The sequence below is a fragment of the Molothrus aeneus genome, chromosome 8, assembly GCF_037042795.1.
Source record: "Molothrus aeneus isolate 106 chromosome 8, BPBGC_Maene_1.0, whole genome shotgun sequence".
Classification (NCBI taxonomy): Eukaryota; Metazoa; Chordata; class Aves; order Passeriformes; family Icteridae; genus Molothrus; species Molothrus aeneus.
In genome coordinates, this window is record NC_089653.1 from 11402091 (window position 1) to 11429013 (window position 26923).

The 26923-nt window shown below is 37.3% G+C and overlaps 1 protein-coding gene across 29 annotated transcripts in view; it reads right to left on the minus strand.

The window, feature by feature from the left end:
- Nucleotides 1-26923, minus strand: part of KCNMA1 (potassium calcium-activated channel subfamily M alpha 1) — a 415621-nt gene that overhangs the window by 12038 nt on the left and 376660 nt on the right. For 15 of the 29 annotated variants that reach the window (XM_066554104.1, XM_066554103.1, XM_066554091.1 and 12 more), the window contains 5 exons: nucleotides 16323-16436; nucleotides 13027-13157; nucleotides 5763-5957; nucleotides 4067-4185; nucleotides 2089-2313 (listed from right to left, as the gene is read on the minus strand). In XM_066554104.1, coding sequence (XP_066410201.1) covers nucleotides 2089-2313; nucleotides 4067-4185; nucleotides 5763-5957; nucleotides 13027-13157; nucleotides 16323-16436 — 784 coding nt within the window. Of the gene's footprint in view, nucleotides 2314-4066; nucleotides 4186-5762; nucleotides 5958-13026; nucleotides 13158-15548; nucleotides 15633-16322; nucleotides 16437-26923 lie in introns of all 29 variants that reach the window. The other 14 variants (XM_066554096.1, XM_066554095.1, XM_066554086.1 and 11 more) reach the window with 3 other exon arrangements.

Sequence of the window (26923 nt, forward strand, 5' to 3'; positions counted from 1 at the left end):
AAAAAGAAGTAAGCTATGTAAGTTTTACAATGCTTTTAAACTGTCATATTTCTGGTTGAGCACTTTAACTGGCACATCCTTGTAGCAATAAATATTCTGAGGGCAAAACACGATAACTTTCTTTGCAAAAAGGAACACGTGAATTTTTCTTTATGATGAAGAGCAACTGTAATAGTCTCATTTGTAGGGGAGCAACCATAATTTGCAATGTATTTCACTGATTGGACTTACAGCTGCGTTTGAATGCACACTCACACATATAGACTGTATTCCAATCATTATGCTCAGCACTGCACAGTGGTATTCTCTGTAGCCCACTTACACGGTTCCAGGTTTTGTCAGTAAAAGTGCTTGGCTTTATTGTCAATTCACACAGCAAGCAAATCTTCAAAATTATCATGCTTGGGGAAGGGGAAGGTAGAAGACAAAACTAACCATAAAAGCACCTTGATTGGGTTGGCAGTTACAATGCTAATCATTCAAATCTAAATATTTTTCTGTCTGCATGCTTTCTTGCTGGATAGCCAGGGAAGAGGGTATGTGTTTCTGCCTTCCCTACCCTCGGAAACCCTCCATAACCTAGAGCTAACTGTATATTTCAAAATATACATTGGCTTCTGAAGTTTAAACCAAGAAAAAAAAAGTAAAAGCAAGCCTGAACTATCATTCCTATGGCTGTCTAGGGCAGGTTCCTTTCCACTACTTTATTTAGTTCCCTGCCACAACTTTTTTTGGCCACATGTGTCATTGGTGACAATTTGCAAGAACTAAATTCTGGCAAGTGCATGGAACGCAATGCCTCAGCACTGTGAATATTTCCAACCCAACCCTCCTGTTCTCCTCATTAACAGTGTGGGGCACAGCACCTTTTCTCCCCAAATGGGAGAGATCTAAAGGCACTCAGTTATCTTCCCTGTATTCCTGCATACTGGCATGCACCTGTTGAAAAAACCAGGTACAACATGCAGCAAGATTTCTGGAGGTTCTTCACATATTAGGGCTCTTGTTGGAAGATTTATATGAATGCTAACTTGGAAAAGTTAAACTACCATCTGGGGAAAGGAACAAAGTCCCTTGAGATCTGATATGTAAGCATAGAAAAATGCTTGCTCTTTTCTGAACATTATTTATTCTGTACATAAGGTGACTAATTCACCTTTTAAAGACGTAAAAGTCCCAAGAAGGCAGTTTTTAATGACTTACATCCAATATTTATGATACATATGGCTTTTTATCCCAAATGTCAAAAGTGAAAGAAAATATAGCTATTCATGTGGCAATATAAATAGACAGAATAATAATTTAATATGCAATTAGACTCTTTCTAAACTTAAATTAAACCATTGGAGTTGTAAAACTTCATGCCCTGACAATTTCAGTGTTAAAGGGAAAATACACCATCTCCAAAAGACTAGTATTTTAGAGAAAGTTCTTAAACAAGCAGAAAAGTCCCTGATATTGCTTTGGTATAAAGCAGATGTCTAGCAATAATCTATACAAGGAGTGTAAGCCCTATATAATATAAGCCTTGAGAGTGAAAAATCAGCAGGGATTTTTTTTTTTTTTTGCATGGTTTTTGTTTTTTTTCAATAGGAGAGTTTTATAAGCTTCAAATAAATGTATGAGCTCCTGTAAATATGAGTATTAAAAAAAACCTACTGCAACATACATCAACACTTCTGCACTAAATGACTTTCTTTGTGTAACTCTGACATCAAGAGCAAGTGTTCATGTTAAATATACTCTATTTTCGGATATGTAGAGTAACTGCAGTGAGTTATTTATGTTTTCAGTGTGCCTATGGGTTTGGAATTCTTTTTTTATTCTCCCCTAGCATCATAAATAACTTTTGGTCCGTCTGCTTTGTTGCTGTTGTGCTTAAGGGTTTTATGGTGGTGAAATAAAAATGACAATCACATGCACACTGTCATACATATGCAAAATATGTGTACAAAAAAGGGAAAACTCCATGGGAAAACAGGGAACATTACTGCTGGAAACATTAACCGGGGAGAATGGGTGGTGAATGCAAGTTTCACACACAGTGGGAGCAGATACACATATCAAAGTCTATCTTCCTGCACATACTTCTGTTTGTCCCGGGAATCTCTGCTCTTGGTGCGGTTCGGTCGGTTGGCTGTCGATGGGATGGAGTGAACTGATGAGCTCTTCTTGCTGGAAGAGTAGGAGGAATGGGAGGAATGAGAAAGGCTGGCTCGGGACTGGCCAGCGTTGTGGTCAAATTGCATCAAACAGAAGATCAAGTCCGTCGGCACAAGCTCAAATTCATATGGTGGGTTTGTGATAACATAACTGGGAAGAAAGGAAGACAGAAAAAAAGAAAGAAAAAGAAAATAGGTTTAGATTTATACTAAAAAATTTCTTCTAGAGTTGTTAGCTCAGGAACACTTAGCCAAATTTTTGCATTTCTGTTTGTACCTAGTTTTAGGTCACATAATTCCCACTATAGATTAGGACCTTTTTAAGTCAGCTGTCACTTTTTTAATGTTTTCTTTCAGACAGACAAAATTCCTGAGAATGATGTTCTTCAAGTGACTCACATAATGATTTTTCAGAGAAACCACCATAGAAATCATGCTCCTTTCTCTGGCTGCACCATAATGCAATGACTCTAGCAAATATATTTATATACTGACAAAAAAAAGTACCATACCCACCACAAACAGTATTTAAAAGAATGGCTGAAAGGCAGAGAGAGGAGGATTTCACATGCAGCTTATTTAAATACATATCACATTTAAATACATATTTACATAGTTATTAAATATTTAAATACAGTCAATAGAACAAGGGATATAATTATTGGTTTGGATTGTGACTGTAGTTAAAACAAGTTAAGGAAAATACATCAATAACTTTATAGCAAGGTTAATTTTGTTCATTCACTCCACATGTACATTCATGGCCTCAAAGAGCATTTATAAAGAGAAATCTGCACATCCAAGAATCCAATTTATTGCTTAGCATAAATCCCAGGCCTGAAATAAGAACTTGCTCAATTTCAAGAATCCCCACCTTCACCTAATGGCCTTTCAGGGTATGAAGAACTTATAGAGCAGCTGCTAAATTTTTTCATGCATGTGAAAAACAGACTTGAGCAAGGCAATTGGCATTTTCTGTCCAAGCAAGAAATGAGTAAAAATTGAACATAAAGCTCATGACTTCTTTTCAAATTAATTCAATGCTCATAAGAAATCTGCTTAGCTGCTTCAGGGACAGAAGTCCCTTATTACGCCAACAAATAATCCCAAGTATAGTAACTACAGTGTAAATCTAAACTGCAACTCAATTTTTCTACCCAATTTATTCAAATTCTTACAGAAGAAGCCGCTTTGGTGGGCTGCAGTGCTGTTTATTGCCATGTTCACCCAATAATGATGCTTTCTGTAGAGCATGAAACAGTAACAGATGGTAGATTTGTGGTACTTCTGGTATGGGTCTGTGTGTGTATTTCTAGGAAGCAGTTAATTAAGACACATTTCAAGCAAGCTGCTAAATGGCCTTCAGTTTGCAAAGATGGAAATGTGTCTGCTCTATTTAAAGCACTAAGGTCAGGCTTGGCGCTACTGAAGTAAAAATGTAGTCTACCAAGAGAAGGGTTTCCATTTACTGGAAGAAATTATGCTTAGACACAGATGGTACTGATGGGAAGCCCACAGGAGTATTATTTGAGCATTCAGAAAAAAAGACTAGCTACTGTAATTTAAATTATTATCCCACAACTTAGAGTTGAATCATATAAGGGAACTGAAGTCCTTTCCTTGCAGGCAAACAGTGGATCATCATAGAGCAAACAAGCTAAAGATGCACTCTGAAAATTTAATTAAAAATTTTTGAGTAATATCAGCTGACACCTTACACTGTGATATCCAGCTTATGATTTAAAGTCAGATAGAATCATGGTGAAATCTTTAAAGAGGATTGTGGAAAAGTTATGCAAAAACGGAGCAAGCTCTTTTTTATATTTATTACAGGCACTGGGCTTTTCCTTGCTGAGAGGACTGAAGAGCAGTGAAGCAGAGATGTTCTAAAAGACCAGACTCACCGTTTAGTGCATTGGCTGGGAGTACTTAGATGTGCATCCCTTAATCGATAAATTCCAAAGCAAAGCATATTGTATGTTTTCAGTGCTTTACAAAACAGATCTCCATAACAACCTCCGTCCTAGAGGAAAGAGAGGAGGTTAAAAAAAAAAAAAAAAAGAGAACAGCACATTTTTTTCTTTTCTTTGCTCTGTTAACACAATGTCAGGGAACAGGTCGTGCAGTATGAACTTATAAAAAAAGGGACAATGTATAGACAGTCTGTTCTTTGTCTCAAATGAGAGCCTTTTACCAAAAGAAATGAGTAATCTAAATGTTTTATTTCAAATTAGTAAATATGTAAAGTGATGATTGTTATTTTGAAGAGCCTTAGTCCATAAAATAATGGCAAATTAGAAAGAGAGAGTGATTTGCTTAAAGCTGGAAATCTAAATTTTTGTACCAGACAATGAATATTCTACAAATTACATTAACTGTGGTATTAAAATTGTTAGTATCTTTGACCCTTTCTTGGCAGCAGTCATACTGTCATCCAGAAAAAAAAATTGAGGAGCACAACAAAAATTAGAGTTCAATGGGTTTAAAAGGATAATAAATTATCTGCTGCTGTAAAATAATGACTAAATATATGATTAGCAAAAAATAAGTTTAGATTTGCTCATCTGTATATCCAAATAGTGATTCTTTAATAATCATGAGTGTCAATGCATTCTGCCTTCACAGATGTAGTGCAATTGAGGGTCTGGAGAAACAGCCTTCAAAAGATTGGTGTTGCCTATTTTATTTGTGGAAATGTTAGATGAGTTTTGCCAAAGAGTTTTGATGTGCTGCTAGTCTCAGCTGCAACTAGACTGCTACATCATCTGAAAGGCTGTAGGCTTCTATCTGTGCACTCTTGCCCTCATCCTTAAACTGGGATTCCCTGTCATTTCTGTGAAGGTCATTCTGTTCTTTTTGGACAGGGCTGGTCAACACAGGGTTCATTTAAGAAACATCAAATCCTACATCGTCATCAAAGCAGTGTGAGTGCTTTGGGATTACCTCAAGATTTCATAATGTGGTCCAGAAAACATTTCTAGATATTTTAGTTTTATATAATGCACTATTTTTAAAAGATCATTTATTTATTTGGTTTGGGATTTTAGATTTTTTTTGTTTGTTTTTTACTTCACCCTTAGAACAGTACAGTCAAATTATCAGAAGATGAGGATTTCATAAGAATTTTAGTTCATCCAAAACCAGCAGAAACCAAACCTTACAAACCTTTGTTTTCAAGCTAATAAGCAGATTTCAAGAACTGGAAGCTCTGTGAAAACACTGAATAAGCTTATCAACACCCAAAAAAAGGTATATCTATACATATTGAATAAATTTAGAATTCATTATTGCTCTAATGGTTATATCATCCATATCAGCTCATCCATCTCTTTAGCTGACAATGAAGAAGAGCCACAGGATTTTCTGTATGAAATATGCAGGCATGAATGTATGAAATATCCTGGGCAGTCATACAGCTTCTTAAAAAGGTAAAGAGCAAACCTGGCACTCTGTGCTATAAATTTTTAAACAATCCAAAAGCCCTATTAAATTCAATAATAGAAATTATATGCTTATTGAGATAGATTTTTCACTCAAGTCTGAGAGACAGCTAATAGAGCACAGACCAGCCTTGGTTCTGCATTTCCCTCATGATCTTACCCCTAGGTCTGCAAATGGCCCATCATACAAAGCCAACTGAGCAACTCGACACCTGTCCCTGTTTGCAAGTGTCTGGGGCGTGCTGTAACCTCCTCTCAATGCATTTTCCTCAGCAATCAGTGCTTCCAGCTCTGGTGTGGCTCCTCCTGTTACCAATGTCCGTATCAGTGTGAGGATATTGTCATTGAAGTATGTCTGCAGAGATAAAAGAAAGCTCTTTAAGCAAACACCATTAAAGTCACAACTGAAGACATCCAAATTACAACTTTTCCGGGTTTCTGCTGTTTAAAGTTCTTGGCTGTCTCTTCAAATAATTTTATATAGAAAGTGAAAAGACAGCAGCCTCCAATTACTCTATTTTCTTCTTTCCCATTAGGCTCCTATACTAGATCCTTCCTTTTAAACACCAATTCAGGCTGATTTTTATTAAAGTACAAAAATTTGAATGATTTCTGTTTCCTATAATTGGTGTTAGTAGTGATGCAATGACTGCTTTCCTTCTCATCGCCCTCATGTCTCATAATGGGCTTTAGGACATGTAATTGTAAAATTCAGACCACATTTAAAGCTTACACAGGCTAGATTGCCTTTTTACTCTTGTCACCAATTCGTTGGGGAGCTGCCTTTGTGCTGCAAATGTCATTACTTATTACTGTGGCTGGACTCTAGCAGTCTAACCGATGTATTGTACTAAACATCTTATTACGAGACTTGACAGTGTTCAGACATAAGCATGTATCAATTAAACATCTTGAGTTCATTCCAGATAAATGTATGATGAGTTGGGGATCCTGGTGGTCCTTTTAAAAAACTCTAGGGTATAGGGTAAGTGTGGTTTATTAGGGAAGATTTACTCCACACTGACATTTTGCCAGCATCTGTAGCATTGCTGGTCTGTCAGGCAAACAATGGGTATTTAAAATATTAATTTAAATCCAGATGAATGACTTTCAAGTTCACTTAAAAGTATACTGGTATAGTTCAGACATACTCAGTTAAACCTCTGCAATGTATTGTACTGGGCAAAAAAAATGTTGAACAAAAAAAAGGAAAGATTGTCACTTATAATGTCACCAATGTCTGAGTTTTCAGAAGCTTTGAAAGTGCAAGGAACATAAAAGGAAAAAATGAGCTCACTGTAGAGTACACAGGATTGACATTACTGGATTTCTGGATTTTGTTGAATTTAGGACTTATAACAAATGCCTGTAATCCAACCAAGTAAAAATGAATAGTGAATTCTCCAACAGTGCTTGTTGTCTAAAGATAAGACTTTTAAAATAATACTTTTCAATGAAATTCATTGCTCTAGCCATATAATGTAACTGCATTTAATACATGGGTAAACTGAGGTAGAGGTTGAAATATTTTATCCTGAGATCAAAAAGCAAAACTGGCTTCCTATCCATGTTGCTTTGATATTCTTTCTTTGTATAATGAAACTTCAGTTTCATTGTTTGCTGGAGATGACAGATAAAACAGAAGAAAATGAGTTCTACGCAGCAATGTTTTTCAATTTACATTGAAGTTTCCTAACTTCAAGCTTCTCTGCTTATTTTCATAGGCATATATGCCATTCACCTGTTGACTAAATTAAAATGGGGAACGTATTCTTACTGTTATACATGCCCTAAAGCAAATACTTGCATCTCATCAACTCCAATTATTTAAGTTAACCTGGTTAAGGCACTACATATTTTAGCTACAAAGCATATTGTAAGGAGTAGTCTGACATAAGCAGAGGTTCATGAAGATTCAGCCAGTCTAAAACAAGAGCTGATCTCAAATCAGCTCTTACACATGTGGGTGCACTGGGTAACAATTCAAGTGTAATACTCAAACCTCTCTTAACTTATAGAAAAATCAATGTGACCCCTTGCAGGAATGTAAGTCTGGAGCGATTACATGATGTTTAATAGGAATTGCCACTGTGAGAGAGAGAAGACATTCAGCCATGATTGTTTATTTTGCAATTACTTCTTTCTTGATGTCCCTGAGATGAAATCAGAGTCACCCTCTTTGGCAACTCTTTCCACTGTGCTATACCTCTAAGGCAAAGCTAAGACCCTTATTAGCAAAGGAAGCAGCATTTATTGTGGAACAGTGGCTTAATTTGGGTTTCACACCATGACTGATGTGGATGGACCATTCAATCAGATGGATGAGTGCAGCTAAAAGATATTTCTCGGGTTTGTTTTGTTTTGTTTTGTTTTTTTTTTTTTTGGTTTTTTTTTTTGCAATCATTGGGAGAAAATATTCCAAGGTTCAGGACAAACTGCTGCAGCATTGCATCTGATCAGAAAATGTCCAACCATAAGCAAGAAAAGATGGGTGAATAGGAAGCTGCAACTTCTCACCTTCCCTAAACAGGGTTACTTCCTTCTGTACTAAAGTATTTAGCACTCCTCAAGAAAAAGCTGTCTGCCCATGCTTTTGATTGTCACAAAAATCAGACTCCGCATTGCCAGTTTGGAACTAGGGAAACACTGAAAAGCTGAACTAGCTGATATCCATTTCCTTTGGAATAATAATACGCTGAAATTAATTTGAGAGTGATCTTCTACTTGCTCTGTGGGAGGGTACATGGCCTGAATATGCCAGTACTTATAAGAAACTGATCTACAGAATGTCTTTGGAAAGGTGCTGTTGTACTTACAGTAACAAAGCACTTTCCAGTGATGGAAAAGAAACCCTTTTGTTGAGTGTGCATCAAATCTGAAGAAATACTTGTTTGCTATTGTTGTTAACCAAACCCCTACATTGGACATGTGTGTGATACCACTTTAATCAGCATCTGGAATGAGAGTATGAAATAGGTGTATTCTAAACACAGAAAAAAAGAAATGCATCATAGACAAAAACTGGGTAAATAGCAAGGAAATTGTGACACAGATATCTGAGCTAGCAGTGCCACCTAGCCATTGCTTCAGAATTGTAGTGCAGCTCTTGCAAATGTTTCAAGGATGCTTTCCCATTCGTTCAATCATTTTTAAAGTATAATTACCAGAGTGCTTATGTTTTGCAGTTAATGCTGTCATGTCTTTTAAACTAATTGGTCTTCTACAGAAAATTTAACTGAAAATTAGCACATCTTTTAATAATATTGCTTTAACTTTAATAGCACTTTGCCTTTCATTTATAATTACACTAAAATTGTCATTTTTCAAACTATATCTGCCTTTTTTGTGTTTGCTAGTGGGTTTTTAAATTAATTTCTTTTAAGAAGACTCCTCCTCCTCCACCACATGTGGTTTTTAACCTCACTTTCAAACAAATATTTTAAGTTGCTTTTCTCATTGAGTTGAAGGAATAGTATATATCCAAATCTGAGGAATGACTGAGCTAACATCAGTAAGTCATACCAATAACAAAAGGGTCTTTGAGACAGAATAAACACCAGACAATAAGTAAGAGGATTTCACCATTTGAAAATCTATTAATTCTTAAACTATTGTCCAAGCTTTAAAGAAGATTGGAACACTTTAAGTTACAAGATGCTGCTTACTAATTCTCTGAACAGAATTGCATTAAAATTAGTCTTGTGTTCACATCAAAGATTAGAACAGTTTCTTTTCTGTATAAATAAGACTGTGAGGATCCATGAGGGTGAATTCTTGAGTACAGGACATAATGAAAAGTTATTTTTAACTGTTTTAATGATTTTCTTCCATTCTGTGTACTTCTGTTTATATGAAGAAAAAGTAGGATTTGGTAATACAGAAAGCAGTCAAGACCTGAAGTTCTGGCACAAGCAAATGAATTCCAGGGTAGTGAATGTTAAGTGGTATCACCTGGTGCTGGAGATCCCTGTCTCCAGCAGCACCTGGGGTCTGTTGCAGTGTAGGTGTGGGAGGGACACCAGCCTGCCAGAACTGCTGCAGTTCTTGTGTCTTCAGTACCAAAAGGAGGAACAGGGAAGCTTTGGCTCTCAGGCCAACTGCTCAAACCTTTGAAGGTTCTGTGTGTTGAAAACTGGTTTCCTTGCATGTACAGGATTTTATGGAATAACTATCTCAACAAGACCCAGAAAGAAGCCCCTTCTGCTCAAATATTTGCTCCTTTGACTATCCTATGCCATATAACTTTTCTATAGCTGAAGATAACATTTTTAAAAAACAGTTACATAATCTAAAAGATGCTTCCAATCCCACACTTTTTAGTTACATTTCACTTGGTGAAAGGCATGCTCCGCTTTCCAGAAGTGGTGCTGCCTTGAGACTGACAGAGAATGTGAATTATTTCTCTGGGTTTGCATATGCTATGACAAAATAAATATTAATATATCATTTAAGTACCTGATGGCAGTAGATGTCTCTTCAAAGACCTAGTAATGATTAGCTGGAGCACTTTAACAATAGCCACTGCCAGAGTTAAAACATGAACCAAGCCCAGAGCTTTCCCACAGAGCACAGTAAAGCTCTTGAACAAACCTGGTGAGATCACTGCTACCAACTCATCAACAACACAGTGCAGGTTTTGAGCTGGTTATTGTCCTCTGAGCAATGGTGTTTGAGCTACTGCACTGTGAATCCTGGGCTTGTGGGAAATACTGCCTTTGCTGCAAAGCCAAACTGTGTGTAGATGACCAGTGCATGGCACTTTGAAAACTAAACTACATTAAGCATTTCACCTTTGAAATAAGAAAATATCAAAAAATTTCAAACTTAATATGTCCAGATGTCCAGTACTGTCATCTTATCAGAAATAATGCTAAACCAGCAGAATGTAAAGGTCTCCAGCACTCAGACTTGAATTACAAGGTTACCATATTTTCTAATCTGCGATTCATGAGTTGGGTTTAGTGCACTACTCCAATATTATAAAACTATAGAAAATAAAACTTTAATTTAATACTGATTAATACTGTAGAATTATTATTGTTATTATTATTGTCCAATAACAAAATACTTAAGCAAATTAATTTGAATATATTTTGTAGCTTTTTTTCCCTATACCTACATCTATATGCATGTTTCAGATGACCCACAGGTCAGAAATAATACTGCATTCATGGCTATTATTCAACTTTCTAATCTTTCTTACACTTGTTTTACTACAAAACCCCAGTACAAGAGATTCATTCTTAAAGAAGCAGTTAATGAAAATTTGCATTGTATACTATATAAGGAATTTTCATTACAGATATCAACAGAGTTCATAAACTGAAATTTTTCTATCAAAAATAAGCAGTAAAACCCACTGAATCACTAAATAGATAGAATAATGAACTATATACTTGTCTCCAAGTGAGCTGGCAAAAGGCAGCAGAGTGCACATTATATACTTCTTACAGAATTCCTGTGAAATTAATAGGATGAAAGCATGCCTACAGATCTCACAATTTAGCTAGGATTTCGGGTTCATTTTCCCATATTGGAAAGTATGAAGTTAGACACATTAAATAGAAACTGTTTGCTAAAGTAAGTGTACTTTAGGAAAAAAAAAGAAAGGTAAGAAATAATATAGTGAAAACAGATTAGTTTCTGTGAGAAACACTCTTTTCCTTGGCAAAGTAGTAAAAGGATAACACACCTTCCCCATGAGAATATGGATAGTAAAGGGAAAACATCTCACACATTTTACACTTTCTGAGTGGTCAGGAAGAATTGTACTTTTCCAACTCCTTGCTGGGCCTTTGAGGAATAAAGAGAAAATAATACTGCCACTGATCAGAAAAATGGTGAAAGAAAAGACAGGATAGTGAACAATTCTAACTGACTGAATCCTTGCCTTTCTTCTTGATTAGTATTTTTTTTAAGTAGAGAATTTTCTACTCTTGTTATCACATTTCTCTGGCTTCAGGCTGCACTGTCCCTGACACAAAATATTACCACTTAGATGTGAAAATGTTTAGAAAAAGAACTTTTATAGAATGGAACTGCAAAAACAGAGGGGCATGTTGCCCAAAACTAAGAGTTAATAAAAGCTAGCAATAACTAAAAACATTAAAATTTCTGAACAGGCACGCTGTACCTATTTTTTATTGCATCACTATTATTTACTTGAGATACCTTTGCACAAGGAAGCAATGATGTCCACAGTATCTCACTCTCTTTCTGTGGCAACCAGAAGGATTAACCCTACTTTTTCTTGATTCTGAAGTGCCCTACTGAACAATACATTCACAGACATTGGCTTTGATAATAATGGGAGTAGATAAACAGCTCTAAGTAACATTTGGAATCTTCATGTTAAATTATGCCCATTTATAATGTGAATATATAAATTATATAATAATATATATAACAACATTTTATCTGTGTAGACTCATTTATCTGCGGATGGAACATATGGAAAATATAGCAGGGAAAACTACAAAATACAGATACATAAATATGAAATACAAATAAAATAATAAATCATAAAGATCACTATAAATTTTTCTTAAAAGCAAAAAAAGTTTCATTCTGAATTCAGGTGAAGGTCAGACTTGGCTCCTTTAGAGAAACCCATCTGCTCATATACAGTATTACTTGGGGTCTACAACAGACCTTTCCCAGCACTATGGATCTTTATTCCATAGTGAGCTCAGAAAGCCCATGCTCAGATTTTAAAAAGACTACATCCTTGCTATATCTAGCAGAGTTTAAGGTCCCTCTGAATGAAGTGTAGCTCATACAGAGCAAGACTGGTCTGGAAACTTGGCCAGTATGAGGAGGATGAAAAGAGCATGACTGAGGGGTTTGCTTCAGAACTGCTTCAGGCTGCAAACAAAAGCCCCAATGTAGATATAACCAAAGGCCACCATCTGTAGTTTCTGGCATGCACTGAAGCTTTGATTAATAAGAAAATTCATATGAAAAAGAGAGGATAACCTCTCTTCTCACAAACAGAGTTCATGAGATGTGTACAATGGCTTTTGTGGAGTTCTATCAGTGTCCCCCAGCACTCATACTCGGAGCATTGCTCACGGCTACAGGAAATTAAAAGCTCAAAACACAGTTGATGCTGTCTGACAAGAATGGTGAGCACAGGGACTGACACACTGAATTTGAGTCTGGATTTTAGGCAGAAGGGACAATTTTTTTTGAAAGCATGATCCTTAAAACCTGACATGAGACTGTTTCCTTATAAAATTGTGGACTCATAGAAGTCCTAGATATCTCAGTTATAGTCTCCAGAAAATAACCTAGCTTAGGTTCCGAAATTCTCTTGACACCTAAGAAAAAAACATCTCCTGCCTACCTCTGGAAAAGATTCTCCACCTTCACTCTCTTTCACAGCAAGTCTGATGGAAGGGAATGAAAAAGATTTGTTTGCTTACTGCGCTCATGAGAGAGTCCAGCACGCTGACAGCAAATGCAGTTCCACAAGCAAAAGGCTGCGTGAGATACAGTTCTGTGTCGGGATCATCATCATCATCTTGGTCCAAGAACTGAACATTTGAATCATTTACTGAAAATAACAATAGTAATATTAGGAGTAGAAATGAAAGGTGTTTCTGGGTCACCAGCACGTGACCTTACACATCACACAGCCAAAGAAAAAGAAACGGCATATGTCTGGAAACACAGACTTGTGTCTTTGACGTCACTGAAAATGAAATCAAGATGGATGTGAAAATGTGCATTTAAAAATCTGCTGCTCATTATCTTGCTTGTAAGAGGTGACACTCTTGTTCTTGACAGGTTCCTATCCCTTTCCTGTAATGCGGCTTCGTGGCACCAGTTGCCTGCGCTCAAAATGAGATTTATGATAAATTTGTATATTGAGACAATCTTGGTATATTGGCAGGGTACAGTGGCTGAGGCTGTATGCACGTACAGTTAATGTGAAATGCTATCACAAGATACAAAGTTAGAACCCCGTTGTAAAATAGAGGCTGTCAATAAAATGCTGATAGAGCCCACAGGCATCTGTTAGATGTGCTGCTGTGATTCTTGCTGGAGTGGTGTTAATGCACTTAGGGCTCAAAAGAGGATAAACTGTCCCTTTAACATGCATCTATCTGAATGAATGAGCAGTTATTCTCTTGCAGCACTACCTTTTGTTCAAATATTTGTCTCTATAACTTCACTTTCTCAGCCACGAATTCTACATTAGCCCGTGTGAAAAAGAATCTAAATCAGGCTGTTTTAGAGAAAAGCACAAATAAAGTAGTATCTGTCATTTTGACTTTCTCTGGCATTTCATTGTCACAGTTAAGCCCTCTGCCTCCAACTCATTCCAACTAAAAATAGTTGTTTCCTTGAGATCAGTGTATCAAGTGGATCGTATTTCATGAAATATTTCATTTCCATATTAGTCTCCCTCAGGCATGAAAGCACAGACTGCTTAGCTATGCCATTGAAATACCCTTCAACTTACTAAATGACAAATTAATTTCAGTTCCCATGCAAGAAAGGGAAATGAAAAAGTTTTTGAGCATTTGAAACTGCATACGCTGATGATATCCCTACTCCTCCTGTGAACACATCTCCTGAGCCAACCCAGCAAACTTTGAAAATAACATGAGAACTGCTGTTAACTTGATCAGATTTCAGCTCTGGACTTTTAAAGCCAGAAATGATTCTGCCTACTATTCTGATCTTCCTTCTCATACAGTTTCAATCCTTCCCATATAGTTTTCTTGTACATCCACTTCTTTTCCAAACTCTCTATACTACTGTGCTTGCTATGTTTAACTTACAAAACATTAATTACTGCAGATAAAGCCTCATGATAGCTGTATAAAAGAGATGAGGAGAGAATTTAAAAATGTTGCCTTTGCACTCCCTGATGTAATTGTTAAAGCATAACACCTTAGTACTGTAATAGGAGAAATGTTCTGCCCTAGGAATCAGAAGACTTTCATCCAAGAAAACACCAGGATCCACAATACTTCTTTTTCTAGTACAATACCTATCAATTTAGGTAGATTCTTAAGCAATATAGTATTTGAAAGCCTGCTGTATCAAAATGTACTTTTTGAACAGCTTGTACCTCAGTTTAATTTGCTAGTTGAGAGTAGGCACTATTGACAGTAGCACTCTTTTTCCACTTCCATCTGGCAGGCTAACACCTGACACTGCGCTAGCCATGCGTGGGGTCAGTTCCTGAGCTACTAAAAATCTATCATGAGTTCTGCAGGTGTGTGTTTATCCTCAATATCTTTATATTCCTGATGCAAGTTAGCACACTGGGATTTGTGGGCCAGGATAGCTGGGTGCAAATGGGTGGTGCTGTGCCATAGGGAAAAGCTCATCAAACGCTGCTCCAAAGGCTGGTGAGAGCACTCTGTGTTGAGAGGGAACCACACAGGAGCCTGGCTGCTCCTCTACAGCTTCAAAACCTGAGCTTCTGAGAAAAAGCCTTACTCTACAAAATAAACAAAAAAATAGCTTGAGGGAAAGTATGATGCTTGGGGTTTTTTCTGGTATCTTTTACTTCTTCTTGGACTTCTTGTGAAAAGCTGCTAAGGCATGTCCACCAAATTGACAACAGGCTGAAGTAACAAAAAGAAAGAGAAAGAAGAGAAAAGGAGAGAAAAATTGGTGTAGGAGAGTGAGGGCCAGGGAGGTGAGGACTTAGGCCAAAAAAAATGAATTGGTGAGGAGGTGCTATGAAAACAGCCGGCAGGTCAGACGAGTGTGATCAAAGGTTTACTGATGCTGCGTGAAAAAAAATCATTAAGAAGACCAGAACAAGACAGTCAATTTCAACCAGAACCACAAATAAAACACATTCAAAGCAGTGCCATGAGGGTAGCCCCTCTGATACAGCCAGATAAATAAAGGAAAAGCTGATGACAGTAAGAACAACAACAGAAAATAACACAGTGATGTGAAGGAAAAAGGCACTTCTTACCCAGTTCAGTTATCATTAGAATGTGGGTTCCACTGTTTTTTTCCTGACTGATTGAAACCAAAGGCAGAAGTTTGCCAGGCTTAGCTAGTAAGTAAAGTATTTAGGGGGGAAAGAAAGTACAGAAAGAGAATAAAGTAGGGAAAAAGACAGGTAAGGCTCTAAAAAATAAAACTGAAAAAGAAAACAGAAGGACAAAGGACCACATATCAAGTTTGTATTTGCCATGAAAGAAACAGAACAGCTTCTGCACTTCACATCACACCGCTTGACAACATAAATACCCACAGCCAGAGTGGAAATCAGAGTCTAGTTACCTACCATCATCATATTCTCAAGAGTGAAATATCTCATACTATTATACAGAGTTTGGTTACACATGATTAAACAGTTTTGGACCATGAAGAAATAAACAAATGGCCTCTTACAATTGATCAAATGCACAGGAAATATCTGCTTATACTTACTCTGGCCTTTTTCCTTTTCTAACCTTAGCCCAAAGACCCCTGCTTGTTTGTTACACTATGCAAAAAACATCTTGTCTGATAGATTATTTATTTAAGAAATTGGAGAAAACCCAAAAGAGGGAAATATATTTCAGTTATTCAAATAAAGTGAATCAACTGTTACTAAACTTTCTTTAGAGAGAGTAATTTAAAACACTTATCAAAAGAGAAAATGTAACAGTATGGGTAATTTTTCTGTATCTACATAACAAGGAAAGTGAGAAAAGGACATGGGAATGTATATGGAAGGATAAATTTTAGCTTTTCTTACCTAGCTCTGTTATAATAGGGATGTTGGCTCCTGTTGTAATGGAGGGTTGACGTAAAAGGCCATGGACTGGACTATTGTCTGGAGATGTCCTATCCATCCCAGGAGGTGTAAAGCCTAAAAGGAAGAAAGAAAAAAAAAAGAAAAGAAGAGAGAAAAATAGAGGGAGTTTACAGAGGACAAACTACACACACAAAAAAACCCCAAACAAACAAGCAAAAAAAAAACCATTCCAAAGCAAACACCTTTGCTTAAACAGCAATTAAGATTTTAAACAGTACTGTTTGTAAAAGGTAATTCAACCATAAGGAACAAACTGCTTCCATTAGCCAGTTTTAGGCTTGAGCAGAAATCAAGATTTAAAATTATCCAACTGTTTTCCAACAGCACTACCACCCACACATGGTAGGGTTTTTGTAATTTTGATGTGTACCATTTATAATATGCATTTCTATGAGGATTACAATTGTAGTAATACTGGGATGGAAGGGTCCAGTCTACAAGACAAAAAGATAGGATGAAAGGAAAGAGATACAGGTTTTCAAATGGTATGTGAGAGGATTGCTTGAAAAGAACTGGAAAGAGTGACAATTTGAAGGAAACAAAGGTGGAAGAAGAAACATGTTGGAAGGCAGTCACAGAAAAAAAAAATCAGGAGACCAGCAACATTCACCTTTAAAAAAGACTGTTTTCAGCCAGATTGTCTACTGTTTGGAATGGAGCTCCTGACATTGAGTGTTTTTTGGGGTTTTTTTTGTTTTTTTTTTTTTTGTTTTGTTTTGGGGTTTTTTTGTTTTTGTTTTGTTTTTGTTTGTTTATTATTTTGGTTTTTTTGCTTTTTTTTCCTTCAAACAAAAAATATCCAAGCAAAACCTTTTGAATTTTGATTGTAAGTACTGAAAAATGGGTAGTCATACAAAAGCCCATGCAATAGCAGGACTGGAAATTCACCACTGAGACTGACTAATGCATTCCATCCCCCTTTTCCAGTAAAGCTATAGAAAATATAGAAAACATGTGAATGCTCATTTAAGGTCATTGCAGAAGTGATGGTAAAGCTAGAAAGTGACTTTATTGTTTCATAGACCAATAGACCAATATCAAGGCAGCATTTTTAGACAAGTATTTGTCTGCTAGGAATAAAACTGAGCCAAGTTTACTTTAAACCACACTTAAAAGAAAAAAAAAGACATTCCTTCTTTGACTTCACACCTGACATCCAGGTGACAGACCTTTGGTCCTTTGTCACTAGTGCTGAATTCTCCATACACTTATTCTCAACTTATTCACAGCCAAATTAATTCCTGACTTAAATTCACTATCTTCTTGCAGTGTGGAAATTGTTTCACTCCATTAAATTCATGGATACATTCACCTGGTACTAAATTCAGAGGAAGATTATATGATACCTTGCCTTCAATTTGGGGACCAATTTACAAACCAGGAAATCTCTAAACTAAATTGTAGTTGTTAGCATATCATACTGGTTTATATTGTCTTAAGGACTTACAGTTCTCTTCCAGTGATAATTACATCACTCTTAAACTGCCCCTAAACTACAAGGACCACGAGATCTGGGCTTCTCGATTTAATGGGATTTAATGTTCTCCTTCCATTCATCTATCTCTATGTTTTGTCTGTATCACATAGAGAATATACAGGTAATAAAACTAGAATCACTGGGAAGAGACTTCCCTAGCTCTGCAGAAGGTACTGGTATGAATTTCATTCTGACTATCACAAGAAAACTAGATGCAACATGGTGATTGTACAGACAGGATAGCTTAAAAAGAGAGCAAAAAGGAATTCTGTGAAGAATTCCTCAGGAGAAAAGAAGTGGATATGATATCTTCAACGGGCTTGTAAGACAAAAAACATTGCCATAGGGAAACCTAAGTCAGTAGAGAAATTCTATATAACATTACCAGTGGATAGAAAATCTTTATAAAGCAGATTTCTTAGAGGCAATCAGAAATGTTAACAGTCAGCCATGTAACACCACCTGTGGTGCTGAACTCACAAAGACCAGCTTGGTGACAGGGAGTTGTGGTCCCAGCCAGTTTCAGTTTGCAGATGTTTCCTTCTATCTGGCACTATGACTGAGAGCTGTTTTGGCCCTTTGAATATTTATCTCTTCATGGCAGGAATGTCAGACCGGTAAGCCTGAGGAATCTCGGGCTCACCAGTCTGACAGAGGTCTTTCAGTCACCACCTTGTAAGTTACAGGTAACACTGACACTCACAACAGCAGAAAAACTAAAGTGGGACTCCAGGGGGAGGAAATGCTATCTGAGGACAGGTGGGTATTAGTGTGACACTTCCTTCTGCAGCAGGATCCAGTGTCTTGTATTGTATTATGGAATGCATTCTTTTAGGAGATGCATTAGAAAAAGCTCAGGTAGCTGCAGATTCCCTGTGCAGTTAAGGTGGCAGGCCCAGTTGGGTCTCCTGCTGAATTACAAATCAAAATGGCAACATGATGGTTTTTCATGCTCACTTATATAAAAGTAAAAAAAAACTAATTATTGTTCTCATGCACTCCAGGGATTGTACTGCTCAGAGTATCCCTGGAGGCTCTGCTTCTCCCTGTTTTCCTGAAGCATTTCTGCCCACATCTCAGGGCACACTTCCTGAACCACCTTCTAGTGAATCAGGCCCTTCAGGTGGTAGGAGCACAGCAGTATTTCCCTGCCAGTTAAAAGCAAATTGAAGTAAGCTAGTGTATGTAACTCAGCTAAATGTGCAAGTTCTTCTTGCCTCCCCTTCACTGCAACGTGCACATACACAGAGACACGCACACTCTCCATCTAAGGCCATTTGTAGCCACCTCTCTAACCCTTAGAATATTTGTCTTCCTGGGATGGTGTCAGAAGATTGAAGTAAATGTGGCATTTTTGTTAGACACAGACTGTCAGAAGCTCTGTAATTGCACACTGCACACATAGTGCATTCAGTCTGAAATGCAGGAAGCATGTTAAAGGGATTGTGTTTTCTCCTTGAATGAAAAATAGACTCATGCCTTAATATTTTTCATCCTACTGTCTTGAAAGATGTGAGAAGTATCTGATAATTTAATTTCCTTGCTCGTACTTAATCCAGACACTTCTACAAATTTACTTTTAAGAAATATAAGAATTGTGGAATATTTCCAGGAAAAGGAAATATTTGGGGATTTTGTGTGCTATCAAACACCTTCAAGACACATTCCTGCTCCCAAGTCACAAACTAATTTCCATACACAGGCTGTCTATTTTTTTTCCTCCAGAAGAGAAAACAAAAAAAAAAAAAAAAAAAAGGTGCAGGAAACTAACCTGCTTTATCAGAACTTTCATTTAAAGGCATGAAAAACTACAAGTGACAGCTGTGCAGATTCAGTGAATGTGACATTTTTGAATTTCTTCAACTTGACAAGTAAACACCTTAAATCGGTAATGCTATATGCATAATACATGACCTGTATTTTGACATCCATCATCAAATGCTGACTTGAGAAAATACAGGTTTGTACGTCAAGGAATAGCACCCATAAAGCAGGGAGAAATTCAGGTCACAGGGTATTAGGAAAACTCTATTTCATTACAGAAGCTGAAACAAGCTAAGGCATCAGATTTAAGATCCATTTTCAGCTGTGAAAAGATTCAATTCCTCTGCACAGAGCATTCATTTAGAAATGACATGCTTTCCTCACAGCTTCTTTTCATTTTCCTTTTCATATTCCATTTTCTCCTTCAGTCCCCAAACCTTGTTCCATTAATGCTCATAAAAATCGTAAAACAGGGCTGATAGTTGTGATCTTACAAACACAGTATCTCCTTGTTCTACAAACAACTGGGGGAGCTCTGGCTACAATTGCTTAACCAGAGCAACCTCTGCAGTAAAACTCACATGCCTGTGCAAGTCTGAGCACGGTGCCTGTGGAAGGAAAAGCAGTGACAGTGGGGAGACTTCTGGAGAAGGTAATTCTCTTTGCCCACAATTAGGAGGTAAGGCAAAATCATATCAGTTCCAGCAGTCACTGCAGCTGGTACTAAACTGCTGTACTGGGAGAGTGGTTCACTGGCTTTACCTCAGGCCATGAACTTTTTCTCACTGTGAAACTTAGTTGTCAGTCACAGTCAACCCACCACCACTGGCTATAGTGATAATCACTTCAACATAGAGTTATAGAATCATTTAGGTGTGAAGTGTGCTTTAAAATCAAGTCCAACCACTAAGCCAGCACTACCAAGTTCGCCACTAAACCACGTCACTAAGTGTCACATCTAAATGTCTCCTAAATACCTCCAGGGATGGTGACTCCAGCACTTCCCTGGGCAACCAGGAAATGTTGTTCCAATGCTTGACAACCCTTACAGTGAAGAAATTTTCACTAATACCCAATCTAAACCTCTCTTGGCATATCTTGAGTCCATTTCCTTTTGTCCTTTCACTTGTAACCAGGGAGAAGAGACCAGCTCCCAGCTCACTGCCACCTCCTTCCAGGTAGGTGGAGAGAGCAATGAGGTCTCCCTTATCAAACTGAGGAAGCTTCAATAGGAGGCAGACTACCCCTCTCTGTCTCTGAAACAAGGTACTGCCAAGCAGTGGATTAAGAACATCACAGCTCTGAGATGAACACAGGTTTTGGGCTCCTGACATCTCCAAATCAGTAAGGCCTGGCAGTCAGCAGTCACTGCTTCTCTCCTGGCAGCAGCATCCCTCCCTGACAGGCAGGGACTCCCATGTCTCTCCTCAGCTACCTGCTCTGAAGGAGTTTGAGCCTCCTGCAGTTCTCTGCAGAAAGCTGATGGTTCAACGTCTTGACTTTGAGCAAAGAGCCTTTCCCAGCTCCCTCTAAGGTACTACTGCTCACAGAAGTAGGCAAAAACCAATCAATTACATCAGAAGCAAAGATCTAAGTCTTAAAGATGTTCTCACCTTTGTGGAAAGAGAACACAGGGGAAATTTCCTCGGTAATAGCAGGCAAGCTCTTTTTACCAGGAGATGCGAGTGCTCTCCTGCTCTGAGCTCAGCATGACTAGGTGGCTATGAAACCTCACTGTCCCTAACAAAATACCACCAACAAAGGGATGAGCAGCACTAGGATCATGAGCTCTGTGCCTCTTGAGCCAGCTGACCCGTGGTCCTCCCAGGGAGGCACTAACTGTGTCTCAGCAGTAACATGCAGGTATTCTGAGATCCACAGTGGCACTGTGATGAAGTTCAAAATTAAAGAATGCTGTCATGGTAAAATATGCTTTTTCTTCCACTGAAAGAACCACCAATTTTGCTCTGCTTATGTGTGAGCAACTGGCCTGATGGCCAAATGATCTGCTGACTGTGCTGGCCATAAACCACTAATTTTTGTTTCTTTGCAGGTCACTTAACTGAGTAATGTCCCACAAAATGCAGGAAAGTTTGCTCTTCATAGCAGTAAATATATTCTTAGAGTTTTCTGAGGGGACTGATAAAGCTTCACTGGGGTTTTAATGTAGAGGGAAATTTGTCTTGTGGATGTGCACTGCTTCTGTTCCACTGACTCCACCAAGATCCAGATGGGCATATTCACAAAAGTGATTTTATGCTACATTTATAAGATATACTCTGTTCTTAAGGACCATAATGGATCCTTTATGATTCTTTTCCCCTTTTTCTCTGCCCCTTTCTTCTTTTCCTACCTTCCTTTTCAAAGATGTACATTTTACTAAACTGGAATTCTCTGCAGGCAGAAGACATTATCCCAAAATGAAAATCCACTTGACAGACCTAAAGGCTGTGGCCTTGTTATTAAAACACCTTGTAAATTGATAGCACCCTTTAAATAATGCTATTTTGGGGAAAGATGTCATGGCATTCACTGGGTGATATATGCTAAAAAGTCCTCAAATATAATTTAAAAAGCACATGCACATCCAGCTACCTCTGGTTAACCTAAAGAATATGAGACAACAATAATATTTTGAGCATATATGAATAAGACATAAGTGGTGAACTGCCAAACACACCCTCGACAGGTTATCATGCAGAAATATGGGACAAGTATTTTCATTAAGCAGAGGCAGCCAAAAAGAAATAATTCTCAGAAAGGACCTCACAGTTGTATCCCTTTGCTACTGTTTGCTGACAATGTCATTAATATTCCTGTGAATTCAATTGAATGATAGACTATACCTGTTATTCTCCAAAGTACAGCCCTTGGGTATACCTGGAAAGTTCAGCAGCAGTCATGCAGCTAAAGAGCTGCTGACATTCATGGGAATCTGTTACAGCCATTCAATTTAGAAACAATTCTAGCTTCAGTGTCTCATGGGGTCTGAGACAGAGAGCTGTAGTTCAGCCTGAGAACCTGGAAATCCTAAATTCTGGCTTCAGTTCTGAGTTTTACTGTGATTTGTGCTGAATATCCAATAATCTCTTGGAGATTATCACTAAAGCTCTGAAAAAGGAGAGGAATGTGGGAGGCCGGATGTGACTACATAAGCTCCCAGCTCTCTCAGAGAGAGAGAGCATCTTCAGAGATGCTCCAGGCCCAAATATAGGCCAAGGTAAATCTACAGAAGGTGGAGGCTGAAGAAGGACACCATTCTCAACTTTAGCAACCCTCCAATGCTTTGGGAATGGAACAACACTCGAGCTTTGAACTCTGAGAGACAATGTCACACAGAACCAGCTGCCACTTTCTGCCAAGAAAGTGCTCTTCTCTAATTTCCCTTTGCTCACTTTCTGCTGAATTACAGAAACCTCCAGTAAAAATATCCAAATCAAAGCTCTAATGGAAGCACAGGCCAGCGGGTTCAATGCTAGTTTCTGCTCCCCAAAGTGTGAGATCCATTCCTGGATGAGTTAGTGGCCCCCTGTGCTGAAAGTGTAAATGATTTATAGGCCTGCTGGTTCTTGGGCTGCTCTAACAAGGCAGGATTAAGCTGTAAAAACAAAGATCAAGAGAAGGATTGGAGTTTCATCATCTTGAGGTCTAGCATTGAATCACACCACACTGATTCCATTTCAATTGTGAACAGCATAACATATTAAAAAAGTGTAATATTTTAAGCCTAGGGCAGAATAATGTATAACTTAGAGGGGTCTGTTAACAGGTACTTATATAAATCTCTTCCCAGTTTCAGTGCCATTTTGAGTTTCACTATTATACACACCCCAAAAAACAAAGTCCACCTGAAACTGCCTAGGTTTTTTTGTTGTTGGCTTTGTAGTAATCTTTTTCCCTTCACAAAATCTTACCTTGTAATTACCCAAACCCTAACTCTGCAAGGTTCACCACAAGCTTACACAACCCTAAACTACCAAAACAAATGGGCTTTCTTCACTAATACTTTGCAGAGCACAGCCTTAATGTTCACTTCTTCCTATTTTTCTCACTTTAAGCAAGATAATACGTAGTTGCTAGCCATAGCACTTCCCTCAAGTCAGCATGAATGGAAACTCTATTTCTCTATGCAGTAAGCAAAATTAGATTTCCCCTTTTTAGCTAGTTTTTTATAAATTTTATTTTTTAATTGTTCCTACTCTTCATTTACTATTTAATAGTTTTCTACATTAGGTGCTTCTAGGGCACAAAGTTAGTAGCACAGGTTTGCAGCTAAAATGATCTAGTATATAACAATGCCAAAATCCTTTCAGTTTAATCATTAGTCAGCTCTGCATATTTAGACCTCAGGCAAAAATAAATATGCTGAATAAAAATTATCAAATAAATTAAGTTACATTACCTATTTTAGAGAGACAGGTATTCAATAACTAGAAACAAAATGGAAAACTCACCACTAAAAATGATATATTGGCATGTAAGACAAGACTCTACATTAAGTCATTATATCAAAAAAAGTGAATTTTTCCTTAGTGTAAAGGAAGAGTAAAGACAGATATTATAGCAAGTAATCAATTAAAATATTTGAAAAATAAAAGTAACAGTGTTGTCCAACATCTGATTGGCAACTACTGAAACATAAATTAAACAAATTTCCCATTGCTGCTTATGGGAAAATTATGTAGATTAGAATTTGATTAGGTTTATATCATGAGACTCAATTTGGACATTTAATCTATTAAGCTCCAATAAATGAGGCATCTGAATAGCTCCCCTGAGCAGCAACAGTAATAACGACAGCAGCCTTTTTTGGAATATGTATTCTGAAAATTTCTTTAGCAGACGAGTCCACATCTTTAAGTACAATTACTTTGTAACTTCTACAAAAAATTCAGGTGTTTGCAGTAAGGAAATGAATACATACAAAATGCTTAAACAGACATTTTATGATAATCAACATCTGTCACTCTGTTCTAGCAATATTGATTTTCCATCAACTTGGACTTACTTATGGTCGACTTCATGGTCTGTGAGGGCTAAATAGTGCCAGCAGACTTGCAAATTACTCAAGCTGGAACTGAGCTGGAAACCTATGGTAAAACATCATTAATTTCTCTACAGGCTGTGTCAAAACTAAAATCCCACATTCAAGGCTGTCTTGGGGATCAAAGATTGAACTGTGAAGGCTATAGCCCCATTTTATCAAAGAAATCTGAACTGAATTCCCAGAGTTGAGCTTTGAGACAGGTTGGACTCAGATCAAGACCACCTCTAATTTATCTGGCAGGTATGCTTCACAGGCCCTCCTGCATATTTCCTGCAGTCTAATCTATTTGCAAGTATACAAAAGCTCCTCTTCTATATTGCTCTATATTGTAAAATGCAACTTCTCAAAGCCTGCTGACTAGAGAGCCCATTGTGCACATGTCCTGTCCTGCCAGATTTCACCAAATCCTAGAGAAGCTTTTAGTGGACAGGTTGTCTTATGCAAATAGTCAAGTGCCAGTAGGCAGGTGAATTAAAAAAAAAAAAAAAATTGAAAATGTCAGGGCTTTATTAAATGCTCATAGTGAAGGAGCATGGATCCTGTGTTCATGTGTGGATATATTCTCTTTAAAAGAGGTTTTAACATGGAATTTAATTCTGGCACTCAAGCTTTCAGCATGCCACTACAAAGGTTTTCTGCAAGCCCAAACTTTTTACCAGTACTCCAAATTGAACATCATAAATAGGGAAAAAAATCCCAGTCATGCCCTTTGTCATTGAAACACCGCCTTTTGTAGCACACGACTTCAGAGTAGCATGTCTGTTAAAGACATCTTTGTAGATATCATGTGTGAAAATGAGTATCAGGTTGATTTTAACTATAACAATCTATATAACACTAACTCAACCAACTTCCCCTTGGAAAGCACCAGAAATCACAACCTCTTCTTTCTACTTCTTTTTTCTTCACCATTTAAAAAAATCCAAATACAAACTGCAAAGCTGTGGAATGGGGAGGAATCTGAAGTAGCTTTCTAATTGAATATTCTTGAACTCTGTACAGTAGCAATACATTAGCTACTGATAGTGCCTAAGGTTGTGTCAGTAAAACTGCCTGAAGATCAGCAGTGATACCACTGGTGCCACTGGGTTCACCCCATCTGTAAAATGTGGAAACCCCTGCTTCAGTCAGAATCAAGAGTTCAGAGAGCAACTCATGCCTCTGATGGCCATATCCAAAGCATACAGTCAGCAGTGTAAATAAAGAGGTGATTTGCTCAAATATATCAAGAAAAAAGGAAAGTATTCAGAAAACCAGTGAGGTAAAGTCTGCTCTTAAGAGAAAATTCTGTTGCTAAGTCTGCACTGTTTTGGCTCACTGTCTTTCTCCTCTTATAAACATTAATCTTAAAAAGAAAATTAATTCCTTATCATGACAGAATGACTCATTATTTTATCAGAGTTTTTTCTAAAATCTATAAGAGTTTTCCTTACCTCTGACAGCTCAGTCTTTTGTATTTAAAGAAGCATCTGCAGAAGTGTCTCTACACCATCTCCTTATTTATTTTATTTATATGGGATTCAAAACCCATTAAACTAGCAAACAAGCTGGTAAAGACAGTGATAACAGTAAAATATAATGTGGTATTCTTTAAGTAGTGAAAATTAAATGGCAATCATAAAATGTATACTACAGTATCCAGTCACAGTACAGTCATCCTGAAAACTTCCAGCAGTTTTTTGTAGGGTTTTATTTGTGTTGGTTTGGTTTATTGTGGTTTTTTGGTTTTCAGCTCTGCCTACTTATTATCATCCATGAATCTAAACACTACTTTAATCTCTACAAGCACTTAATACATTAACTTTCCTATTCATTATTGCTTAGTATAGAGTTAAATGGGTTGATAAAAAATAAAATGTTTTCTTCCTTGTTTTAATTTCATTAGTACCAATATCAGTGGAAATAGCTTTCTTTTCAATTAGGCATTCTGAATATTTCTGAGAGTCTTTAGTCTATTTATTATTATTTGATAGGATTCTGAGAATAAATCTTCAAGTTGCAATGTGGGCTTTTGTTGCTAGTGAAGTAATTTAAAAAGTGGTGATTTTGGGCCAACCTAAAATATAAATCTGCAGATAAGTTGTAAAGGCTGATTTACATGTGACATGTGAGCAAGTTGCCATTAAAAATATCTAGACACAATCCAAATTTTTAGAAGCACTCTGTCTATATACTTCAGTCTAGATCTTCCACTGAAAATGGAAGATAGGTCTTCCTAGGTCAGATGAGCTTACATTGCCACTAAAGAGCCAG